We start from the raw sequence: 27171 nt of genomic DNA on the forward strand, positions 1-27171 counted from the left end.
GTATGATGTTCTTGAGTACTCTATTATTTTGATAAGTTCTATCCCAAAGCAGAACACTAAACTGCAGGAAGATCAGTGATTTAGGTAGATTTTGACAGGATTTCATATTTATAATTCACTATAGCATTTGTCATTCCTCATTATGGAACATTTTCTGTAGACTCCTCCAATAGACACCAAACTACAGAACATGCCTGCAGCTACCACAATTATGCAATGAATGGAAGAGAGTTTCATCAAGAAAGCAGTAATAAGAATGCAAAATACACCATGTCAGTCTTTAATAATGCAAGTTATTAGGTGAAGGAAATATAGTAATGCAATATGTTCTACAATAGGGTCACCTGATATGTTGTTCTATCGTGTGTACATATATATATATATACAGTCCTATGAAAAAGTTTGGGCACCCCTATTAATTTTAATCATTTTTAGTTCTAAATATTTTGGTGTTTGCAGCAGCCATTTCAGTTTGATATATCTAATAACTGATGGACACAGTAATATTTCAGGATTGAAATGAGGTTTATTGTACTAACAGAAAATGTGCAATATGCATTAAACCAAAATTTGACCGGTGCCTCTAGTCGCTTCCTGTAGCTTTTAATCAGTTCCTGGATGAAGGTATTTTGGACCATTTCTTTCTACAAAACAATTCAAGTTCAGTTAAGTTTGATGGTCGCCGAACATGGACAGCCCGCTCTCTAATGATCTGAAAACAAAGATTGTTCAACATAGTTGTTCAGGGGAAGGATACCAAAAGTTGTCTCAGAGATTTAACCTGTCAGTTTCCACTGTGAGGAACATAGTAAGGAAATGGAAGACCACAGGGACAGTTCTTGTTAAGCCCAGAAGTGGCAGGCCAAGAAAAATATCAGAAAGGCAGAGAAGAAGAATGGTGAGAACAGTCAAGGACAATCCACAGACCACCTCCAAAGAGCTGCAGCATCATCTTGCTGCAGATGGTGTCACTGTGCATCGGTCAACAATACAGCGCACTTTGCACAAGGAGAAGCTGTATGGGAGAGTGATGAGAGAGAAGCCGTTTCTGCATGCACGCCACAAACAGAGTCGTCTGAGGTATGCAAAAGCACATTTGGACAAGCCAGCTTCATTTTGGAAGAAGGTCCTGTGGACTGATGAAACAAAGATTGAGTTGTTTGGTCATACAAAAAGGCGTTATGCATGGCGTCCAAAAAAAACAGCATTCCAAGAAAAACACTTGCTACCCACTGTAAAATTTGGTGGAGGTTCCATTATGCTTTGGGGCTGTGTGGCCAATGCCAGCCCCGGGAATCTTGTTAAAGTTGAGGGTCGCATGGATTCCACTCAGTATCAGCAGATTCATGAGAATAATGTTCAAGAATCAGTGATGAAGTTGAAGTTACGCCGGGGATGGATATTTCAGCAAGACAATGATCCAAAACACTGCTCAGGCATTCATGCAGAGGAACAATTACAATGTTCTGGAATGGCCATCCCAGTCCCCAGACCTGAATATCATTGAACATCTGTGGGATGATTTGAAGCGGGCTGTCCATGCTCGGCGACCATCAAACAACTGAACTTGAATTGTTTTGTAAAGAAGAATGGTCCAAAATCCCTTCATCCAGGATCCAGGAACTGATTAAAAGCTACAGGAAGCGACTAGAGGCTGTTATCTTTGCAAAAGGAGGATCTACTGTCACTTTTCTGTTGAGGTGCCCATACTTTTGCACCGGTCAAATTTTGGTTTAATGCATATTGCACATTTTCTGTTAGTACAATAAAGCTCATTTCAATCCAGAAATATTACTGTGTCCATCAGTTATTAGATATATCAAACTGAAATGGCTGTTGCAAACACCAAAATATTTAGAACTAAAAATGATTAAGATTAATAGGGGTGCCCAAACTTTTTCATAGGACTGTATATATATATATATATATATATATATATATATATATATATATATATATATATATACACTCACACAATGCTCAAATAGATAAAGGGAACACTCAAATAACACATCCTAGATATGAATCAATGAAACATTCTCATTGAATACTTTGTTCTGTACAAAGTTGAATGTGATGACAACGAAATCACACAAAAATCAATCAATGGAAATCAAATTTATTAACCAATGGAGGCCTCGATTTGGAGTCACCCTCAAAGTGAAAGTGGAAAAACACACTACAGGGTGATCCAAATTTGATATAATGTCCTTAAAACATGTCAGAATGAGGCTCAGTAGTGTGTGTGGCCTCCACAAGCCTGTATGACCTCCCTACAACACCTGAGCATGCTCCTGATGAGGTTTTGGATGGTCTCCTGAGGGATCTCCTCCCAGACCTGGACTAAAGTATCTGCCAAATAGTTAACCTTCATACAGTCATATTTGTAAAGGCAATTGGTGCATGGATTTCAACCGCATTTTGAAAGTCAATAAAGCTCACTAGTCTATTAAACATTGCTGAACTCAAAATAGAAAGCGACTTGTAAGGTGTATAATAACACAATTCATAGAATTCTAGAGTAACAAATTAAAAGCATACAAAATGAAGACAATTTTGTTAAAGAAACTTAATATTGTTTAATATAGTAGAATATTTTTATTAGAGGTGAACAAAGGCAAATGTTCAGCTGAAATTCTTTCAGAGGGTTATGGATATTTAATTGAGATATGAATTAGCAGACAGTGTAATAGAGTGACAGACTAAATGCATTTTCTAAAAAAATAATTTTTAATATGTGCATTTTTATCACAGTAATATATAAGAGAAAAGTACATTGGAATAAAGCAGTTCTATGTTCTATATATAACATTACATTCTTGTATATGTCCATTATATTCTTCATTTGAATACATTTCCTGAAATTATGAGGGATAAAAAACACATTTCCATTAAAAAGTCTAGGAAGAAACCATTCTCTATCTGTTTCACAGTGCTTTATGGTAAGCTCATCTTTTATTTTTCATATACATATTATATTCACATACACAAATATATACTATGTGTATACTTGCTTTGTTTTCCGGACAAAGTATAACTTCAAGCTTACACCAGGTTCACACCCGCATGTGGGTTTCCATTCTTCGTGTCCACTTGGGACTCAAAAAATAGAAATCCAATCTATTTAAAAAGTGGTTACAGATGGTTTCTGCCCAAAATTGTAGAGAGAAATGTCCTCAGTTTGGGGGACTGAAAGCCCCAAAAGGCAATGAGCGCAGATGTAAACCCAGCCTTACAGTGTTATTATATTCATTTACTGTTGCTAATTAGAGATGAGCGAACACTAAAATGTTCGAGGTTCGAAATTCGATTCGAACAGCCGCTCACTGTTCGAGTGTTCGAACGGGTTTTCGAACCCCATCATAGTCTATGGGGAACATATACTCGTTAAGGAGGAAACCCAAATCCGTGTCTGGAGGGTCACCAAGTCCACTATGACACCCCAGGAAATGATACCAACACCCTGGAATGACACTGGGACAGCAGGGGAAGCATGTCTGGGGGCATAAAAGTCACTTTATTTCATGGAAATCCCTGTCAACTTGTGATTTTTGCAAGCTAACTTTTCCCCATAGGAATGCATTGGCCAGTGCTGATTGGCCAGAGTACGGAATTCGACCAATCAGCACTGGCTCTGCTGGAGGCGGCGGAGTCTAAGATCGCTCCACACCAGTCTCCATTCAGGTCCGACCTTAGACTCCGCCTCCTCCAGCAGAGCCAGCGCTGATTGGCCGAAGGCTGGCCAATGCATTCCTATGGGAATTCAGAGACTTAGCAGTGCTGAGCCAGTTCTGCTCAACTACACCGTGTGTCGGTCAGCCCATCTAATATAGCAGAGCCGAGTGTGCACACTCGGCTCTGCTATATCAGATGGGCTGACCGGCACACGGTGTAGTTGAGCAGAACTGGCTCAGCACTGCTAAGATGGGCTGACCGGCACATGGTGTAGTTGAGCAGAACTGGCTCAGCACTGCTACATCTGATGTAGCAGAGCCGAGTGTGATGGTCAGCCCATCTGATATAGCAGAGCCGAGTGTGCACACTCGGCTCTGCTACATCAGATCTAGCAGAGCCGAGTGTGCACACTCGGCTCTGCTATATCAGATGGGCTGACTGGCACATCAGATGTAGCAGAGCCGAGTGTGCACACTCGGCTCTGCTATATCAGATGGGCTGACCAGCACATCAAATGTAGCAGAGCCGAGTGTGCACACTCGGCTCTGCTACATCAGATGTAGCAGAACCGAGTGTGCACACTCGGCTCTGCTACATCACATGTGCACACTCGGCTCTGCTATATCAGATGGGCTGACCGGCACATCAGATGTAGCAGAGCCGAGTGTGGATATAGGAATCCATAGGAATGCATTGGCCAGCGCTGATTGGCCAGAGTACGGAATTCGACCAATCAGCGCTGGCTCTGCTGGAGGAGGCGGAGTCTAAGATCGCTCCACACCAGTTTCCATTCAGGTCCGACCTTAGACTCCACCTCCACTGGCAGAGCCAGCGCTGATTGGCCGAAGGCTGGCCAAGGCAGAACCATCTGATGTAGCAGAGCCGAGTGTGCATAAGGGTTCTAGTGCACACTCGGCTCTGCTATATCAGATGGGCTGACCGGCACACGGTGTAGTTGAGCAGAACTGGCTCAGCACTGCTAAGTCTCTGCATTCCTATAGGAATGCATTGGCCAGCCTTCGGCCAATCAGCGCTGGCTCTGCCGGAGGAGGCAGAGTCTAAGGTCAGACCTGAATTGAGACTGGTGTGGAGCGATCTTAGACTCCGCCTCCTCCAGCAGAGCCAGCGCTGATTGGCCAGAGTACGGAATTCGACCAATCAGCGCTGGCTCTGCCGGAGGAGGCGGAGTCTAAGGTTGGACCTGAATGGAGACTGGTGTGGAGCGATCTTAGACTCCGCCTCCTCCAGCAGAGCCAGCGCTGATTGGTCGAATTCCGTACTCTGGCCAATCAGCGCTGCCCAATGCATTCCTATGGGAAAAAGTTTATGTCACAAAAATCACAATTACACACCCGATAGAGCCCCAAAAAGTAATTTTTAATAACATTCCTACCTAAATAAAGGTTATCCCTAGCTATCCCTGCCTGTACAGCTATCCCTGTCTCTTAGTCACAAAGTTCACATTCTCATATGACCCGGATTTGAAATCCACTATTCGTCTAAAATGGAGGTCACCTGATTTCGGCAGCCAATGACTTTTTCCGATTTTTTTCGATGCCTCCGGTGTCGTAGTTCCTGTCCCACCTCCCCTGCGCTGTTATTGGTGCAAAAAAAGCGCCAGGGAAGGTGGGAGGGGAATCAAATTTTTTTGGAGTTTGCCACGTGATGTTCGATTCGAATCGAACACATCGAACAGCCTGATATCCGATCGAACATGTGTTCCATAGAACACTGTTCGCTCATCTCTATTGCTAATCACATTCATTATAATTGTAACATCTCTGCCTGTTTGGGTCTCTGCGCCACCCTCTGCTCGCATGCTGCGACGCAGGAGGCGTGTGCAGTTTGATATTTTTTTTAGTTGCACTGCTCTAGTTCTGTAATTGAATTTGCACCACACCCGTCTTCTGGCCTTGTTGCCTCTGTCCATTATGTGGTTAAATTTTGTCTTGCCCTGTGAGTGACAGCCTGCCTTCCTGTCAGGTACAGGGTGGGTTCATCCTCCCCTATTTAGTTTTGGCTCACATTCACACTGGTGCCTGTTATTGCCTTGTGCTTGCTGGCTTCTCTTGCTGTTAATTTACTTGTATTCTAATCCTTGACCTCTGGCTTTCCCTACTGACTAATCTTTTGGACGTCGATTTGGCAGTGCATTGATCGACTGTTACCAACCCAGGCTAGCTGACCTCCCTTTGTTTTTGTTTGTCTTTTCTGCGTTTTGTGTATCACATATATAGGAAGAGATCGTCTTTGAGTTGCCACCTATTACGTCGGATAGGGCCTGGCACACTGTCCCTTCCTCCAGGGTTCTCCAGCAGCTTCTGGGGAATTGTCATCTAGCAATTCCCTAACAATAATCCTTCCAAAATTTGAGTTTGGACAAATTTTGAGTTGGCACAAATCCAGAAAAAAAAAAACAAAAAAAACAAAAAAAACAAGCCTCCATTCATCTCCGTTGATGTAAAAAAAATGAAAAATGTATGGCTCTCAGAATATAACACTAAATGTTAAAGTAGAACACAAGAAAAACTCTTTAAGTATCCTTAATGTGTACCTGTTTTGTGTCTATTTTGGTAGACATTTTTCTCTGAAAGATCTAATACAAAGGTTTTTTTTTGTTTTTTTTTTTTACAATTATTTGTACTATTTATTTATACCTTTTTTTTAAGTAAAGGGAAAGAAAAGGGGAGATATTTGTATCAAAGATCTCTTCACCTCGCTTTGTATTTGGCAGAGGCATAGCTAAGGGTTCAGCACAAGAATGGGGGTGAACACATCTAAATGGGTCCCCAATTCCAACTCCAATATTCTCACTATAGAGCAACCATATAGTGGTAGATAGCAGCTCTACACAGGTCTGTGAAGACCATTAAGTTATATATAGTAGCGACTTACAGGTGAAATCTCTGACTGTAATGGTCACGTTTCTTGTTTCTTCCATCAAAACTGCCATGATCACTTCTTCCAGCTGGGTCTCAGTAATGTTTGTAACAAAGATATCTTTGGCTCCTCACTTTTCCAGGCATCTGAACCACATTGTTCTCACCTACATAACATCTCCATCCTGTTGCCTTCCCTAAATTATAAAACATAAGGCATAAAATACATTGAAAATGAATAGTACTTCATGTGGCTTTTACATTTAATGTATTGGCTGGTGGCTTATGATCTACTTACTTGCAGAGTAGAAAGTGAGAGGCTTACTCCTCTACTATGTATTTCAACTGCATCTGTGTCATGCCTATACAGTTAATGTGCAACGTGTTGCAGAGGCCACAAGTTTGGCCCAGGGCTGATGCCCCCCCCCCACCTGTCCATTTCCCCGCTAGCTATGCCTCTGGGCAGTGGCTGTAGAATTCCTTTAACAGATTCTGCCTGCTATTTACTATATCTGAAATTTCTGGATCCCACAAAGCTGAGTTGACACCAGAAAGAAGGTATTTCATGCAGTAGGAGAGAAATGCTGGCCAATGAATGATACTTTCCTCAGACTAATGATGGTGCTCATTGGTCAGTCAGATTTGGAAAAGAACTCATGGGCTAGTGTTCCACCCCTGCATGGCACAAGCACAGGAAACACAGGAACCGAAAAAGTTCTGATTTTTATTAACAAAATTACACCCTTTCACATCTAATATGAGCTGGAACACTAGGCACCCTCCTACATCCACATACCCCTAGCCCTGCTTAGGAGCCCATAGCAGCAGTATTATCTCTATTATTGTTATTATAGCATTTCTTCTTGTTCCAGCCAGTGCCTTTCCCTACTTCCTTCTTGGTTGCATTTGGAGATTATACCCTCACTTCTTCGCTTATCTCCACACCCCTGCACATAGGGCTGCACATAAATCAGCCTTCAGGTAGTGTTCAAGGTCCAGTCCACTGCAGGGAGAAGCTTGATATTTCCTTATTCATAAACCAGCATGAGAAACATCAGCGACCTTGGACATCATAACTACAGGCAAAAATTCAAATGGAAAAATAAGGTTTTCACACTTGTTTCTCTATAAAGGTTTGATAAATAAGAGGATTCATAGATAAAAGGTTGAACTGTTCTAGGTTTTTCTCATCGTCCAAAACACAGAACAAAATTGAGTGTTTATTCTAACTGCCAGTAGCAGGAAATTTTATCATTAGCTCCTCCGGGTAAATGACCTTATAATTTCTCAGTCCAATGCCTACAGATGAATCAGTCAGACATCCCTAAACTTCACTGACACACAGTTTAGATGTTTCCTGTTTAGCGATACCGCAGAATCAGATCCATTGAGAAATAGACTGGTATTATTCTGATGTATGAAACATCTCTATTAAAAAAACTCTTTTTGTTCTGTACTAATCACTAGTTTGTCCATCCAGTGTTATTAAAGCCATTTTCATTGTGAAGCTACAATATCCAATTTACTTGTATTGATCGTCATTTGCAGTTGTGTAACATTAGCGTTTTTCCATCTTGAAAATTGCTCCCAAGCTTACACATAGAAATAAAGAAAAATGATTTCTGTATAAAACAAGAGCAATTATGATGATACTGCATAGACCTTTCATTGTAAAGAAGCAAAATGAGAACAATTCTGTTCTTTGAACGTACCTGGTAAATAGTACCCTTCTTCTACTGCCCTTGGTGTCTTGCCCTTGGCTGCTGCTCCTCATTTCTAAGTCATATTTTACAGAAAGTCATAGAAACATGTTTACTTCTAAAAAAAAAAAAAAAAAAAAAAAAAAATAAATCTTGTTATTCTCTTACAGACTGCAGCAGGTTATATTCCTTCATAATTCTATATATTTCTCTGCCTTCAGGTTTATCTTTCATTATGGAAGTAACGATTAGAAGAATGTTAATATGGTCATGCATTATAATGGCCATGATATACTTTAGTGATGTAAAGTGTTATAGTAAGCATGGCATTACTCCTGACTTTACGTGTCTTCCAATAGAATGACATAATATGATGACATACATATTACTATTGCTGTATAGGTGTATCAAAATAAAGTGAAGTAAAATATTTCAAAGAAAATTGAGTGAAGGTCAAAGTCTAGTTACAAGAATTTGCAAAAGGATAGCAGGAATAAGAGGATATGCATACAGGGCATATACTCAGCTAATATAGTAATAATAATTGTATTTATATAACTCAAACATATTCCGCAACATTTCACAAATCAGAGAGTACATGAACAGACAATGTTTGATATTACAATGGGACAAAGATCGCTTACAGTCTATGAGGAAATAGCGATACTAGAGGTAAAAGGTCTTGTTTGGTTCAGCTCGCTTTTATTAAAATGGTCATGTAACTGAAGCTCTATCAGGGCTCGTTCACATCTGCGCCCGGTCTCCGTTAATGCAGGTTTCCGTTTCCTGCACAAAACAGAGGCAGGAGACGGAAACCTGCAGGACTCTTTCATACCCATTCACGTTTTATGCTCTCCGCCGCAAAATAATTTTTTAAAATCAGACACAGAGTCGGACATGTAGTACTCTGTGTCTGATTAAAAAAAAAAACGATTTTGCGGCAGAGAGCACAGAGAGCTCATGGCCGGACCCGCTCTGACAGCTTTCCGTCTTCTGCATGCAGAAGTCGGAAAGCTGAGAATGGAGACCCGAATGCTAGTGTGAACCTAGCGTCAGTCGTCACCAGCCAATATCTGTGAAAATACTGCTACTAAGTGCATATTAGCTTAGTGTGCAGAAATGTAGAACAATGTGTTTAGGTCATGTCATAAGCTTACTTAAACAGATGTCACTTCAGAGCATGTTTGTAGCTGCTGCGGTTGGGTTTTAATTGGATTGTCTGGGGTAGAGGATTCCAAAGCAATGGAGCAGCTCAAGAAAAGTCTTGGAGATGGGAGGGGGATATTTGAATAACAGAGAGTACAAGCCTAAGTTCATTGGCAGAACATAGACGATGGTTAGGGTGCTAGACAGGGACAAGGGAGGAGATATAGGGAGGAAAAGTGTAATTTGTAGTTGCCATTGAAATCCTCTAACATATTTTATGTAATTTGTAATCTGATTCTGGGCTGAATTTAGCACACTTTCTTTATTTGTTTGCAGTCTCTCCCCTTGCTTAGGTATTGTTGTTATTAGTTTCAGCTACGTTTATCTCTTTACTGTCAGGGAAGCTGTCCTTATAGCCAAACATCATCGCTGGATGGTGGAAAATGCCCTCTTCACAAGTGTACTGTCAGGAGATGTTCCACATCACCCAGCAATGGTGCTGGGCTGTAAGGACTACCTCCCTGATAGTACAGAAATATTGATAGCTGAAAGTGGCATCTCAGCAAGGGGGGAAACTTTGTAACAATATATAACATATCCTGTGTTAGAAAACCTGAAAGATCCTCTTTAAAACTTGTAGTGAAATGATAAAACGTGTGGTTTAGATGGAGTCTAAAAATACAATAAATAAGCATTTTCATCTTTTTATCTAGCTCATTTGTCTACAGTAAAGCTTTGTGCACTGCTTGTGAAGTCCTAAAGATCAGAATGATCTCATTTTATTGGCTTCAATGTGTTCAAGACTCACAACAAACTATTTTTACCTACTTGATGAAGTCACCATTGGCAACGTACCATACATGAGTTTTGGAATGTGACTCCAAGCTCTTAACTGTTCCCATTTTCTATCTGTCATTTGTATTTGGCTTCATTAGCAGTGACTTTTCACATTTATAATACAATAGATGAAATATTCTATAATGATTTTTTAAAAGATAACTTAATGAGTACCAAGTAGGGTTGACCCCATCTTGACTTTTCAGGATCGATTTTGAAATCCCATTTCCGATCACTTTTCGTTCGAACCCGATCTCGATCCCAATTCCGATCCCAATGCAAGTCAATGGGATTTTTTTTACTAATCGGAGATCGGATTTTAAAAACAATCCTATTCACTATTCACACAGCATGGAATCTAACAATTGAACGCTGTAAATGTTAGAATCCACGCTGTGTAGTGATTTTTTTTAATCACTAAGTAGCCAGAGAATTTTTTTTTTTTTTTAATCCTCTGGCTACTTAGTCCCCCCTGGTGTCCACTTACCTGCAGAGATGGCTGGTCCAGTGCCCGGTGTTCTCGTTCTTCTTCACCTCGCTTCCTCCGTCTCCCAGGTTAGGAGAGTGTGGGCGGGTACAGGGCGGGGAGACGTGACATTTCCCCTCCCAGTACCCACCCACACTCTCCTAAGCCACAGGCCCCGCCTGCTTCCTAGCTCTTTAACACTAACCTGGGAGGCGGGGGAAGCGAGGCGAAGAAGAATGAGAACACTGGGCACCGGACCAACCATGTGTGATAGATCTGTATAGCTGCATCATGCCCTGAATTTGCAATACATTATCCCTGTATCTTTTATATTATGTTCACTTTTCCCAGTTGTTTTTTTTTTTTGTGCTATTTTGCAATTACTCTTTGCAGAATCACATGTAAAGAAATCATTAGTACTAGCAATATTGGATATGTGAAGGGGGTATACATTCTTAGGGAGGAAAGTAAAATCTACTGCAGCCATAATGAGGCTATTAGCAGAAGATAAACTGATCGCTTGATTTCTTAGCAAGACTCAGACTCAGCAGATATTTCAACTTTTTTATGAAAACTCGGATACCCTGATCAATGTGGTGTTTGTTCGCTTTGTTTGTCCACCCATTTAAAAGATATGGCTTTTGGAACTTTATTCATAAATTAGGTCTCATTCACCAAGTGGGTAGTAACCTTTTATTTTCTCTGCGAAAAACAAAATTTTACTCCCCACTTGGAGAATAAGAGCTAATTTACACATGACCTTCCAGGAGTCCTATCTTTTGGACTGGAGGATGGATTTTTTGTTAACAAAAATGCTAAATTAATCAGGGGCGCAGCGGTAAATGAGGAATGTCATTTAGCATTTGTACTTGGTTGGCCCTCTTTAATGACATTTTTTTTGTGACATTTCATTACTTTTTAGGCCAAGTGCATTTCCTTGGAGATATTCACAAATAAAATACTTGAGATTTCCTTAAAATGACAAATATAAATCAATTTGTAGAAGTAAAGTCAACAAGGATTCATCAGGCAATAGGTCTGAAAAAGTAATTTGCAACCACTGCATGAACCATATTGATTGAGCTCATGAACCATCTGTGACTCCCAACGTAAAGGTTATATACTGCTCCTTTAGGCTGAGGCTCCATATTGCAGAAACACAGCTTTTTTTTGAGATTTTGCTGCCTTCTTTTTTTTTTTTTTTTTTTTTAGCCAAATTGAAGAATGACTACAACAAGAATGGGAAATATATAGGAAATCCTTATACTTCTCCTTTTTGCTTAATCCACAACTGGCTTTGGTTCAAAAAATACAGCAAAATCTGCAACAGAAAAGCTGCATTTTCTGCAACGTGGGGCCTTAGCTTTAAATTATTTTCATGAAAGCAGCATCAGATCTATTGTACTAGTAGTTGAAATAGTACTGAGTCCCCACATTGCGGATACACAGCTATTTTTGTTGCAGATTTTGCTGTGGTTTTTTGAGCCAAAGATAAGATAAGATAATCCTTTAATAGTTCAATTATGGGGAAATTTAGTGTGTTACAGCAGTATGGATAATACATTAATATATTACAAGAAAGAACACATACAAGCTCATAGCAGATAGAAAAAGATACTAGGAGTCATAGCAAATAAAAAGAAAATAAAGACTCAGGATCATTTAGTTCTCTGTGCGGAGTGATCTTCGCTTAGCCTGATGTTGATTATACAGCTTGACAGTGGTTGGGAGGAAGGATCTCTGATAGCGCTCCTTCTCATACTTGGGGTGAAGCAGTCAGTCACTTACAGTACTGCCCAGTTCTGTCAATGTTTCATACAAGGGATGGGAGTTGTTCTTCAGCATGTAGCTCACCAAGGACAGTATCCTTCTGTCACCCACCACTTGTACGGGGTCGAGGGGGCTCCCCAGGCAGAGCTGGCTCTTCTAACCACCCTGTCAAGTCTATTTCTTTCCCTAGCTGGTATGCTACTCCCCCAGCAGGCCACTCTAAAGAAGATGGCTGATAATACCACAGAGTTGAAAAAGGCCCTCAGAAGTGCCCCTTGGACTCCATAGGCCCTCAGCTGTGAAAAACATCCAATTCTCCCAGCCGTCTTGCAACCTAACAGCACCTGTATTCAGGAATCCCTACACAATTCATTGTATGGAGGGATCCTTGTAAACTGTCAAAAATAGGACATGACCTATATTTCAACAGTCATTTTGACAATGAACCGTCAAAATAATACTCTTGTGAATAACCCCCATTCACTGCCATGTGATGTCCATTAAAAAATGGACATCACATGACCATTATTCACTGCTGTGTGAATGTAACCTTAGGCTGTGAAAAATCAACATTAAACACAGATGCAAAGTTTTTTTTTCTGCATTGTGGTATTTATTTTTCATCAGCTTTCTGTCCATTAGTTGATTTTTAAAGTCTGTTTTGAATGAGTATGTCATCCTATTGTAACTGTCAGTCAAAAAAACGGATGAACTTAATTGTTTTACCGTATTTTTCGGACTATAAGACGCACCTAGGTTTTAGAGGAGGAAAATAGGGAAAAAAAAATTTGAAGCAAAAACTGGTAAAATATTTAATATATGGGAGTTGTAGTTTTGCAACAGCTGCAAGGCCACATTGACAGGTGACCCTGCAGCTGTACGGGGATGCATAGAGCGTTTTTTTTGCGGGGCCAGCTGTAATTTTTAGTTATACCATTTTGGGGGATATCTATTGCTTAGATCACCTTGTATTGAAAAAAAAAACAGGAGGTGATTTAGAACTTTTATTTATTTCATATTTTTAAAGCTTTTTTTTTTTTTTTACTATTTTATTCCCCCCCGGGGGCTTGAACCTGCGGTCACTTGATCGCAAGTCCCATAGACGGCAATACAAGTGTATTGCCGTCTATGGGACATTCTGTCTATTAGTATTACGGCTGGTCATAGAGACCAGCCGCAATACTAATATAGCAGTGACAGGCCGGGGAACCTCATTAGGCTCCCGGCTGTCACCCGAACAGGTCGGCTCCTGCGATATCGCCGCGCAGGAGCCGGCCTGCAACTTTACAGGTACGGGCCTGGTGGGGACCGGCCCCGGGGGAGAAGGGGCCACGGATACTGACCCGGCATCCGCTGTACTAGAGAGGCGGATGCCGGGGAGGGATAGACGCCGGGGCCTGAGACATCGCTACGATCCTCTGCCCTGCATGAAGCCAGCGGCGGGGGGACGGAGGAGCCCCTGCCGCTGCTGGCTTCATGCAGGGCAGAGGAGCGCAGCGATGTCTCAGGCCCCGGCACCTGTAATGGCGTCTATCACTTGCCGGCTTCCGCCTCTCTATTACAGCGGATGCCAGGCGCCACCTTCAGACTATAAGACGCACCCTTCTTTTCCCAAAAAATTTTTGGGGAAAAAAGTGCGTCTTATAGTCCGAAAAATACGGTAATTATTTATTTATTTTTTACCAAAAATATTCATCCATATTTAATGGCTATTAAACGGTTGCATATCTTTTTTGACAAACGTTAGAAAAGGACCCGTGGACTTGTATTGGTCTGTCTGTTGGACTCTCATTGTTCTAAAAATGGATGCATGATTAAGAAAACGCCCATTATATGTCTGTTTTTCATGTTTGTGTGCATTTTAGCATGTATTTGAATATTACATTTGGAAGAGATTGCACAGTGGAAACTATATATCTACCTATAGAAAATAGCATACAATATGTATGCAGTGAAACAGTAGCATCTATACAGTATATAACTTGTAGTCTACTTCTATCAGCCTAGTACATTATGATGTTTCTTACATTTTTTTAAACAACTCTTTCAAAAGACTCCTTAGAACTTTACTCATTATGTATAATGCAACAGGTAATTTCAATTTTCTTATTATTAGACTCCATTTGACTTAACTAAACCTTCTTTTACAGCTTAGCTAGCAATTAATTCCACATATCTTTCTCTTTAGTAGTACTTGATATTTAAATTTACTGCTTCTCACTGTAATCCTTATTATCCTGTCAGCAAGTAATGTAGATCCAAAGTCACATTGTCCTTGCATTGATGGTGCCACAGTTTTGGTCCGATCTTCTCCACTACATTACTTATCATCACTGCAGCTCTTGTATACTGGTGCAAAGTACAAATCATAAATATATATATATATATATATATATATATATATATATATATATATATATAGTGATGCAGTATTTTTTTTTGGAATACTTAAATGGTGCTGTAACACTAATCTAATATCTAATAGTGTGGGCGTGACCTTTATGTTGTATTAGCTGTTGCCATGTGACTGGCGTCCTATAGGCCATGGCCCCACGTTGCGAGACAAAGCAAAAAAACGCTGCAGAACAAACTGTTGTGGAAAATTGTCATGCTTTTGTCATCAGCATTTTTAACAGAAAGTCTGCAGAGTTTTCCTCTGCGGACTTTCTGGCCCTATTATACCTTTACTGAAAATGCTTTTGTTTCCATGGGTTTAATTGACATGCTGCAATTTTCTAAAACATGAACGGTTTTGAAAATGCAGATTTTCTGCTGCAACTTTTTTTCTTTTTTATATAGTTTGAGAGCCCCATATAGAGATCATAATGTACTTTTTTTCCTATCAGTATGTCTTTTGTAGAATGGGAGGAAATCCCTGCAAACACGGGGAAAACATACAAACTCCTTGCAGATGTTGTGCCTCGTGTAATTTGAACCCAGGACTCTAGCACTGCAAGGCTGCAGTACTAACCACTGAGCCACCGTGTTGCCCCTTTATATTAAAATTATGACATGGCTTGGTCTAACAAATATTAAAAACATTGGGATGAAATATTTGATGCAATACATTTGATGAATGAATTTTCTTATCTCACATCTTAATAGCTCAGTACTCTAACACTTAAACCAATAAGGAGTTGGTTAGTATTCTGCCCATCATCTGGTTTCCTTAATGGTTTTAGTCTATTGGAATCATTATAATTGTAAACTAAACTTCCTACTTGTGCAGTTTAGAAGATAAATAAATGTGTAATTTTAATTAAAATGACTGGTGTGCAATGAATTTTATTAAACATTTCTTTGGTACCTAGTTGTACATCATGTTTTATACATGTCTTATTTTTCTGTCTTCCATGCAGATGGTCCTCTTGGTCCTAGAGGATTAGCTGAAGCTACTGAAATGTGTACCCAAGAATGCCTGGTTTTGGGCCACTCTGATAATTGCTGGATGCCACCAAGTCTGGGTCCTTACCAGCAACCAAAATCACCTCTTTCTACATTTGCACCTCAAAAAGATTGGCTGAAAAAGGACAAATTGGTTAATGGACATACATTGACAAAAACATGGAAAGAAGATAGCAACAAAAACCAGTTCAATGACCGAAACCAATATGGAAGTACTGATGGACAATTCACAAGCGGAAACCATATGAGTGACATTCCTTTGGCTAATTTAAAGTCCTACAAGCAAGTCTCAGGTGCTCTGGATAGCCCAAAGGAGCAGCAACTATAAACATGTCTTTTTTGGACCATTGACTTTAGCCAAACTAGGTTTGCTATAATTGTGTGTTCAGAGCTTCACGTACTGAGTAGACCTCTAGAACTATGCGACATATACGAAAATATGCATACTTTTGTGTTGGCACCATTGATAATGTGGTGTTCTACTATATGTGAATAAATATATTTCTAGATTTGTGATTATTTTGGTGAATGGAGTTGAAAACTCTCTTATATTTTTTCTTTCTTTTATTCCTTTTTTTTTTGAAGATTTATTTTTACCCTGGACTGCTGCTACAGACTGCAGGAGACATCTTGCTGTAAAGACATAGGAATAGGGAAAAGACAGAATTCAGTGTGGATTATTGTAGTTGAGAAGCATATCAAATTAGATGAGTTGTGCTCTTGTTGTTGTCGATATGTGCTGGAACAGTTATACTTGACATCATACTTCAAAACAAACCAGCTAAATCTTTAAAGATGAAACCTATTGTGCTATTAATAATGTTAGTGGACACTTGTATGTCATTCAGTGTTCAGATACCTGTAAATAGAAGCAAGTTACTACTAACAATTTTGTGTACTTATAAAGTTCACTTATATACTGTAGCATACTTTTGTGTCAAGGTTGCATTCTGCAGTATTTTCTTTTTTATGTTATTTTTTTTTTACTTCAAGTGTTGAGTGTTTCAGTGTTTTATGTCTAACATATAATAACTTAAAACACTTGTGTTAAAATATAGAAGATCATGTTTTAGTGTGGTAGGGATGTATGAAGGCCATTTAGCAATTAAATTGTTCTCTAATGGAGTTAACTTGGCAATATATATTAATATATCCTTAATGTTAAACATTTAGACATTGTATCAAATTTAAAAGAATGGGAAATATTTAGATTAAATAAAACTGGAAATAAGACAAATAATACCCTGCAATAAAAATCGTCTTATAGTCCTAATGTTGTTGATCTAGTCGTGAAAACAGTTTTATTGCTAATATGGCACCCTTTGTTGTCAGTGTGCTGTAATAACACAAGTGTTTTTTCTTAGATCATTAGCCACAAAATATTAAATGTGTTGTGAATCCATAGTATAACAGGGCATTCTCCTAGTAGGCCAACTGGCAGAAAAAGTTAGATATCAGTTTATGTTGTTAAATAATGTTTGTTACCATCATTGGCCAATGCCTGGCAGGAAAAATTATCACATCAATGTTTAGCCAAAAGTGAATTCTGATGTTCATAGAATCTCAGTTGCACGTAGACATAAATTGGAACATTTTATCAAAGTTTTAGTTAAGGCATGACAGACAATTTAAACCAATAAATAGCATGCAGAACTCCTTACTGAAAGAAATATCTTATGCCACAATTAAACATCTATGAAGAGTTTGTTAATTGGATGGTTCTTTTTGGTTTCTTTTTTTAAGAAATATATTTTGTGTATAGCAACTCACAATTTTATCCACAATTTAGGCGTGAAAAGGGGAAAGGGTGCATTGCTTTTTTGCAGTAATTTGTCAGTTTGTGAGGGGTGTTTGATGACTATGACAGAATACGTATCTAACCAGTTATCCTTGTTACTGCTTTGCCAGTTCAACGTTATTTACAGTTATTTAGCTCTTGCAATAAATGTTTTAAAACCAAAGTCTGTGTTCAGTTACTCTGGGATTCAATGTTGCATTGAGATTTTTTTCTGGGTTTATATTTCAAGAAACTGCAATAATCCAGTCTCAGGCTTCTTTATATTATTATTATTATGTTTTTAATTTACACATGGTGTAACACATTGATGGACCCAGGGAAAACACAAATATTCTATATCAAGAAACACAGTTAACTTGTTTTAACATCTTTGCTTATGAATCAGAAGCCCAAGACTCCAAAAGTAACAACAAGGAAACGCAAACAGTAAGACACACAGAAATGTTCTCTCCACATTTCAGACCATAGAGACATATGGATACATGCACACAATTGAGTGTGCAACCCAAGGGTGTTCCACTGCTTAGTTCCAATATTTTACAGGACCTGTTCTATGAGTAATGGAAAATCAGAAAAAAACATCCTAACATATTCAAGCTACACACTTGGGTATGTGCATGAAGCGTTAGAGGGCATTCAAACTACCGTTGGTGACAGTCAGCAGTGTCCATAGCTATTTTCCTTTATAAGATTTAGCAATGGACACTAGCAGAACCATCAGAAATACATTAAAATTTCCATTAATTTTCATCAAAGGGATTTTATCTTGTGTTCGTTAGTGTCCATTTGTGTCCATTTGTGTCCGTTTACACAGACATCAGAAGTCCATTTTTTTCCAGCGGAGAAAAAATCCTACACGCAGGACTTGTGTCCATCTGAGTCCATTATTTTTTTAACATTGAAGTCTATGTGCAATGGACTCATAACGGACTTATAACTGTCCATTGTTTTAGGTCTTTTGTTTTTTGTGCATGCTCACAAAGCAGAAACAACACAAAAAAAGGACAGTACAAAAAAAGGGACACTAACTGACGCTAACTTATGCTAACTGATGCTAGTTTTTCGGGTCTTTTTTAACTGATCCATTAAATGGATCATTTAAAAAATGGACCCATTAACATCAGTTAGTGTCCGTTAGGGCCCCTTCCCACGGAGGATACGCTGGCTGATTCTGAACGTGTAAACGTTCTGAATCAGCAGCGTTTAAAACAGGTCCCATTGCTTTTTATGGGAGCCGGAATACGTGCGCTCCCCATAGAAATGAATGGGCTGCTTTTTCCCCATTCATTTCTATGGGGAGTGCGCGTATGCTGACTCCCATAGAAAGCAATGGGACTTGTTTTAAATGCCGCTGATTCGGAACGTTTACACGTTCAGAATCAGCCAGCGTATCCTCCGTGTGAAGGGGCCCTTAATGTCTGTCATGATAGATAACCTTTTTTTTTTTTTTTTTAAATGGACACCTTCATACCGGAATCCAACAGTAGTATGAACCCTGCCTAAGGTGTTCAGTAGGTTCCCTGTATGCAGCCTACCACAGAAGGTTCATTACTGTTTACAGTAAGTCGTTGTTTGATAGAATTAGCATTTTATTACACTAACCACATTCTCTAGACATATTAAACTGAAATCTGAAACAACAGTGTCATGAAATGCCTATATGTTATTACTATGGCATACAGTGTCAGAAGGAAAGACCAAATAATTTGTTCCAAGTAGACAAATACTTATTGTGGACAGAAAGTAGCACAACTGCCAGTTGTTCTCAATTGGCCATATAGATCTGTCATGATTGGATTGCTTAATAGAAGTAATATTGCAACACACCGACGCCTAATAACAGTCCTATGGATGAGTTACGTTATGGTAACAGAGGCAATTTAGCAAGACCAATCTGGGTTGCAGTAAAGACTAGTACTGGATGGATGGTTACCTTACCAAATAGGGATACTAAGTAAAATACAGTGAGTGGAACAACATTATTAAGTGGTGCATCCAAGTGGTATCATAACTCCATGATGAATGTTAAGATCAGTGCTTGAGGCTGCTAACCCATTACCAATATTATTAAGCTGCCCAGGCAAACATAGCAGTGTCCTTATTTGCAATATTTCATCTATAGGGGTTGTATGGTTTGTAGTAAATAATAATAATTATTGTTATTATTATTTTATATTTATATAGCACCAACAGATTCCCCAACGCTTTGCAAATCATGGGGTTTAAGTACAGACGAAACGCAATTTTACAGAGTAATAAATTGTGCAATAGTAGAGAGGACCCTTTCCACAATATCTTAAATTTATGAATTAGAAGGGAGACTCAAGAGGTAGAAGTGTGTATACAGTGATGCAGCCATTTTAATGAAATAAGGTTATCCAAATAAATAAAGCTGTTTGAACCAGTCACCAGCCAGTGTATTTGTATGTACAGAATCAAAGGGCTAGGGCCCACATGTGAAACAACATATGTGAGTTGGCTGGAATTACCGACCTGAACAGTATGTCAGGAGAGGGAATTCTAGCAGCATAGGTAACTATGCTGAAAATTGGATGATCATTTTCCAATGATCCATCAGTATTGTTTTTGAAGTCTGTGGCTAAGTCCTCAGGTTTGAGGTCTATGTTAGGTGTCTACTCCTTGGGAGAAAGTAAGGAGTGAAAAGTTTCAAATAGTTATTATGGGTACAGATGAGTGAACAGTAAAATATTCGATATTCATTATTCATTTTGAATAGCTGCTCAATATTTGACTATTTGATCGAATATCAAACTCCATTATAGTCTATGGGGGGAAATGCTTTGTTTCAGGGGATCCCTCCATTCTACTCAGGAGGGTCACCAAGTCCACTATGAAACTTCAGCAAATGATGCCAACACCTCTGCAATGCAACTGGGACAGCAGGGGAAGCATGCCTGTGGGCATCTAACAAGCCCAAGTCACAGTTTTACCCCACCATCACAGCCTATCAACTACACACTTTCCACGCTCAAAAAAACCTCTGTCAAAGTGGGAAAATACCTGGAAACCTTCTTTCTTCCCCAAATGGATGGACAGAAACCCCAATTTAAGCTAAACAAACATTAACAAGCACCCCTTTAAATCATGTTGCTCATGACAACCACAGATGGAATAGGCAATGGGAAATCCATCAGTACCCACGCTGAACTGTCATTGTGGACGTGTGTGTGTATGTGATGTGGTAAGACCTTCCAAAATTCACTTTTATGGCCCTTAACAAGAGCCCTTCCAAATTAAGTTACAGGCCCTTAAGCTGAGCTACCAGCAGAGATTGAGTCCCTTTAGGTGACTTCAGCCTTTTACCTGCAGAGTTTTAGGCCCTTTAACTTAGTTCAGCCTTGCACCAGAAGAGATTTGTTGGTCCTTTGGGTGAGTTGAGCCTTTAAACAGCAGAGATTTAGTTTTTGGCCCTCGGAGTGAGTAGAGCCTTTAAAAAGCAGTGCTTTTGGCCCTTGGAGTGAGTAGAGCCTTTAAAAAGCAGTGCTTTTGGCCCTTGGAGTGAGTAGAGCCTTAAAAAGCAGTGCTTTTGGCCCTCGGAGTGAGTAGAGCCTTTAAAAAGCAGTGCTTTTGGCCCTTGGAGTGAGTAGAGACTCTAAACAGCAGAGTTTGGAGAAATCAGGGTGGATTCAGACTCTAACCAGCAGAGTTTGGGGGAATCAGGGTGCATTGAGACTCTAACCAGCAGAGTCGGGGGGAATCAGGGTGGATTGAGACTCTAACCAGCAGAGTTGGGGGGAATCAGGGTGGATTCAGACTCTCACCAGCAGAGTTGGGGAGAATCAGGGTGGATTGATCCTAGTAGGATCAGAATTGTGCAACGCTGATGGTGGAGGAGTATGAGGAGGAGGAGGAATTGTAGAGGGTGAGCACACACATGCAACTTCATGTCAGGGTGCTTGACACAGATGGACATGAAAATGATGGGTCTATCCAGTGGTTGTTCTTTTTTATGAGCGTCAGCCGGTCAGCACTGTCAGTCGTTTGCGCTTATCCGTAATTATGCCACTGGCAGCACTGAAGACCCTTTCCGATAGCACGCTGGTGGCAGGGCAGGAAAGGACCTCCAATGCGTACAGCACAAGATCCAGCCCAAATCCAACTTGGAGACCCAATAAGTATAGGCCGTAGAGGGATCGGAGAGGACAGGGCTGGTGTCGGCCAGGTACACCCACAACATGCGCCTTTGCTTATCCCTCCTGGTAACACTAGGTTCCTCAGTGGCGGTACTTTGGCGAGTGGGTGCCATTAACATGTCCCAGACCTTGGAGAGTGTGCCCCTGCCGGATGTGGACCAGATGAAAGTTTGTCGCCTGTTGGAGGAACTCTCCTGTGTGCCACCAATGATAGTTGATACGTGTGTATCACATTGAAACCAATAGGGAAAAAAGCAGCCTATTCATTTCAATGGGGAGCGCTCGTATGCTGGCTCCCATTGAAATGAATGGGATCTGCTTTGTACGTACTGATTCGGAATGTGTTTTACGTTCAGAATCAGCTCAGTGTATACTTAGTGTGAATGCACCCTGAATGTATCTTATCATAGCAATGTTAGTAGAGTTAACATCTAACCACAAAAGAGAAATGAAAGAATTTGCTTTACAATATACATTGATTATAAACCTAATCATAGTACCTTGTACAGGTAATTCTGCAGCTTACATATATGACTCTGTTATTCAGCTTAGCAGCTCCATTTTCATGTAAATCACCATTGTATTCTTAGGCATATCAGGGAAATGCTAGAGCTGAGACTAAAGCCCAAGAAAATTAGAGCTCCCGAAGCACTTTTGGACATTGACCACAGAGAGGGGATTTCAAAGTGCAAAATTATCTTGTCCTCGAAGACCCTAGGTTGGAGAAAGTAGAAAATGAAAGTAGACTTTGATGTCTGTCAGGTGGCAAGGAGATAGGTAAGACTATGAGACCAGCTGGGCAGCTGTATGCATCATGCTTGCTCTTTTCCTTGTCTGAAACAAAAAAGTAGTATACGAGCTTATGTGTAAACATGAAAAAAAAGCCCTAAACTAGATATGTCAACAGAAAAATAAAAAAGTTATGAATTTTGTAAGGCGTGGAAGTTAAATATGAAAAAAGTTTGAACTACTCTTTGTCCTTAAAGGGTTAAAAAGAGAATTAGCGTCACATAGATTTGTAACCCCTTCTGGACCATCTCCTTGTGTATGGCTCACCCAAGATGTGCCACAATTATCAAAATTGCTGTAAGTTGATTATAGCTGACATTGGCTGCTTGTCTATCTGCATATATACAAATTGCTGGATGGCTCTATCATTCAAACAGGCACCAAACATCAAGTTATTTATATTAATAGGCAACACCTGCATTCATATCAACTTGTATTTCCCAGACAAATCTACATGATGCTAAATACTTTATGCTATGAAAGACAAAAGTATTATAGGATTGATGTCTTTATTGGCTAACCAGAAAAATTGAATTTGCAAGGTTCCAGAAGACAGGCTATTTGTAAAGTTCCCTGATGTAAGGGGCCTTTACGCTCCAAAGACATGCAGATACAATTTTTCTGGTTAGCTAATAAAGGCATCACTCACATAATATACTCACATAGAGTCAAATAGATGGCAAATGACTGTAAAGTTATGGCTGAAGAGCAACAATTTGATAGCTAAAAAAACACAATTATTTATATACCGGTACTTTCCTTAGAAACTAAATTTTGAAAAAAAAGTTTAGAATGAAATCTTATCTTTAATAAATGAAAAATAAGTAAACATCCATTAACAGACAGAAACTACCTGAATTCCCTAATGTTACATTTATTAGAGGACGTCAAGCCTTGAAGAATTATAGCATACAACTCAGCTTTGAGAAGATTTATGTAAACGCAAAGTAAAACTTCTTTCTGCTTAGAAGAAGATTCAAGTAGACCCCCAGGGAATGCCCATGTCTTTATGTATGACCAGTGCACAGGTTTAGGTAAGAATTATCTGAAATGGTATTAAAAACACCATAATGCTATGATATGTTTTCTTAAAAAGTATTAAGAAGATTAAGAATCAGACAATGTCATATTTTTAAATCCATCTACTATGTAATGTCACATGGCAGAAGAAGAACAGCTTACACAGCTGGATATAACCTAGTCTCATCTGAATTAATGTATTAAATCTAGGTGTTCTCCAGTACAAAGTACCCTAATCACCATAACCATTGCACTGTATTATTTGTGTATTATTTTATAATTTCTATTTCTCTGAATCTGTCTGTCTGTGACCCAATTTCTCTCCACAAAATGGACAACTTTTTTTCTTCTTCACTTTTTTATCCTGCCGACATGTATCACCATCAGTCATCAAGGACCTTAGCCCTATTATGGTGGCTCAGTGGGTAGTACCACTGCTTCCTTATGACACTGGGGATCAAATACAATCAAGGGCAGTCCCACACACCTAAGCCATGTTGGATAAATTAGCTATTAATAGCACTTTCAGTTTCTTATGAAATGTTTGGCTTCATGATCTCCTATATAAGGGATGATTTGGATTAAACACACAAGAAGACACCAACCAATTATCTAGTCAGAGAGGGCACACCCAATTCATGATTGTTTTACGACCACTAAATTGCCGGCATGCCGTTCTGCAGCTGGGGTTTAGCTTTTGAAGTTTGTTTAAATCGTAGCTGCCCACCTTACAGAATGGGGAGAAAATAAAATTATAACTCACCATATGAACATCCTGTAGTGCATTGTTGAATGCACATTGGGCCCTGTGAAGTCAAGATGTACACTATTTGTATCAGTGCACTTGCCCTTCACATGGGGCAAATGCATTTATAAGTGAGATTCTATAACCTCACCTATACTAGGCTCAATGAGCTAAATGAGAATTTATCATTTTCCTTGCAGTCTTATCCAATGGAAAAAGTTAGCATGGCACTTTAGTGATAGGGAAGATGAACAAAGAGACAACTTAGTGTTGGCAAGGAGAGTACCCAGTACAACTTGTGGAGCATTTTAGGAACAGGAATCAACCATAGTCACTGAGAAGTTGCTATATGTAAATAGTATAGGACAGAACTCCTATAACAAATGGCCATCTTAGATGGAACCCTGACATACCCTGGTACCCTTTTCTTTAATTATGTGCTGAGTTTTCTTTCTTTTGACTAATACTTCAATTTGCCATTTTGTACATGTACATTTATTACATCGAATGACTGTCACATGTTGCAAGAAGACAAGTTGCTGTTCAGCTAAATAAGTAACTATGAATTTCAGTGAATCCTTGGATAAACCTCTATATTTCGTATGTATATAAATGATGGTGCATCCTTTGCAAATATGCCCTTTTGCATCAATTGCATGCATGGAATAAACAAGATTAGATGACTTATTTAACACTTTAAAAGTAACTATATGTGAAATTTTTAATAACATTCCAAAGTTGCATATTTCCAGCAATTTACATTTTCATTGTTGTGAAAAGTTTCTGCTTCATTGCATATAACACAGTTTTATCTTGTCACATTTTACATAACTACAAACCAGAATGCACATATTTATTTAAGCTTTGCTCTGCTTGCTTTTGAAAGTGACATTGTTCTTTGAGACCTTGGCATGCTAACAAATGCCAATACACCACAAAAGAAAAAATCTTGTTCATATCCTAGATTTAAGGAGAATATATTTTCACTGTTTTTGCAATATGTATATTTTTAAATCGAAGTCAAGGAAATGTCAACATAACTAAAGCATTAAATACATTTTAACTTCACATCATCTCAAAAGGACATTTTTTTATATTTCTATTCCTCCTAAATAGCACTATGAAAAATCTAAAATATATAACAGGTACAATTTCTGCTACTCAGTTTAAGACTCATCTGCATTTTTTCCAGCTTTGTCATTAAAAGGACTTGTCCAGCTTAAAACATTGATTTTCATATAGAAATAGCAAGAGCCTTATAGTTTTGGCCAGTGTGCAAAGAATTTCTCTTTCTCCAAGTTACATCATCTGTCTCCCCTCTCGGCACTCACCCTAGACCAACAGAGATTCTGATATCAGATTGTAAGCCATTGCGGGCTCTATCCCTCTATCCCACTGTGCCAGTCAGTCATTGCAGTCATTGTTAGTTCTATATTTGTTAGTATATTTTGTGTACTGTATGTAAACCCCCAAATGTAAAGAATCATGGAATTAATGGTGGTATATAAATAAAATAATAATAATAATAATAATAATAATAATAATAATAATAATAATAATAATAATATCAACTCCTTTACTGCCCTATACCACCAGGGATAAAGACAATAACCTACACTGCACTAGACGTGAATGCTGTTTAATACTATTTGCCTGGATTTTATATCGACCTCCTGTGTATGTGACTGCTTAATAGATAATTACTATGATTTTATACTGTATGTTAATATATATTCCATTTAGATTTATTTTGATCATGAAGGAACACTGTCCAGTTCCCTAACTGCCACATTCCCTATGAGCTGGCCATGACCAGTGGCCATAAAAAGCAGCTGAATGGGTTGGTGGTCAATTATCCAAGCTGAAATTTGTACCAGGAACCATTAAACTGTAGCTACTATATGCTCTTGACGCTTACTGCTAAATATTACAGCTGATTACTGTTGGTTCTAACAGACGTAACACTGATAACCTTCTAACGACTAAGGATTGCCAAAGCAGAGTGCCCTTTCTGGGTATGTTTTGGTGTTCACTGCTAACCTAGAGATCACAAAATATCATCTTTCCATGTGTTCCCAGACAATAGACTTAAGCTGCATTCACACAATCAAGGTATAAAACTGCCATGTAGAAAAACAGATATCCAGCTCACCCTTCTTGATGTATTAGATAGCTCCCGGGCTGCTCGGACGTGGACGGACTTCGATCCACTGAATAAAGACGGTAAATTAGGAAGGAATCCAGCGTCTCCAGGAACTTTAAAAAATCAATCCTTTATTTCTTCATCTTTAAAAAAAAGTTTTAACAGCATACCGAAGATGGCAAGTACTCATACATGGAGCTATTGCTTAGGCTACACGTTTCGGAACTACATCAGTTCCTTCGTCATGGCATACTGAGGGCTTACGATCCCAGGTGTTTTAAACTATGATCAATTAAAAGACCCCACCCTTTAAAACTATTAGGTCCATGTAGTACATCATACTTGCCATCTTTACTACAATAAACAAAATAACAATATAACAGTGTATTCTTTGTGTCCTTGTTAATACATACTCGCAAATAATTATAAATGATATTATTGGGACAAAAAACATAGCCCCAGACATGTTTTCACTATCTATATATCACATATGTCACTTATCATCCCGTGATCATTTTATATGATGGACAGACTCGATATAAATGTATATTCTCATATACTAACATAGTCTCACCTGCTCCATATGTTCTAACCTGTCACAGTGACAATCTTTTGATTGTATTCCATAAATAGATCTTGCAAAA

General features: G+C 39.1%; 1 protein-coding gene across 2 annotated transcripts in view; it reads left to right on the plus strand.

Annotated features, from left to right (window-relative positions):
* The window catches only part of PCDH9 (protocadherin 9), a 1631603-nt gene extending 1613774 nt beyond the window's left edge, over positions 1 to 17829 (plus strand). For both annotated transcript variants that reach the window (XM_075265428.1, XM_075265429.1), the window contains one exon: positions 15833 to 17829. In XM_075265428.1, coding sequence (XP_075121529.1) covers positions 15833 to 16206 — 374 coding nt within the window. In that variant the 3' untranslated portion in view covers positions 16207 to 17829. The remainder of the gene's footprint in view (positions 1 to 15832) is intronic.
* The last annotated feature ends 9342 nt before the right edge of the window (positions 17830 to 27171 follow it).

Source organism: Leptodactylus fuscus, chromosome 2 (assembly GCF_031893055.1).
Source record: "Leptodactylus fuscus isolate aLepFus1 chromosome 2, aLepFus1.hap2, whole genome shotgun sequence".
Lineage (NCBI taxonomy): Eukaryota > Metazoa > Chordata > Amphibia > Anura > Leptodactylidae > Leptodactylus > Leptodactylus fuscus.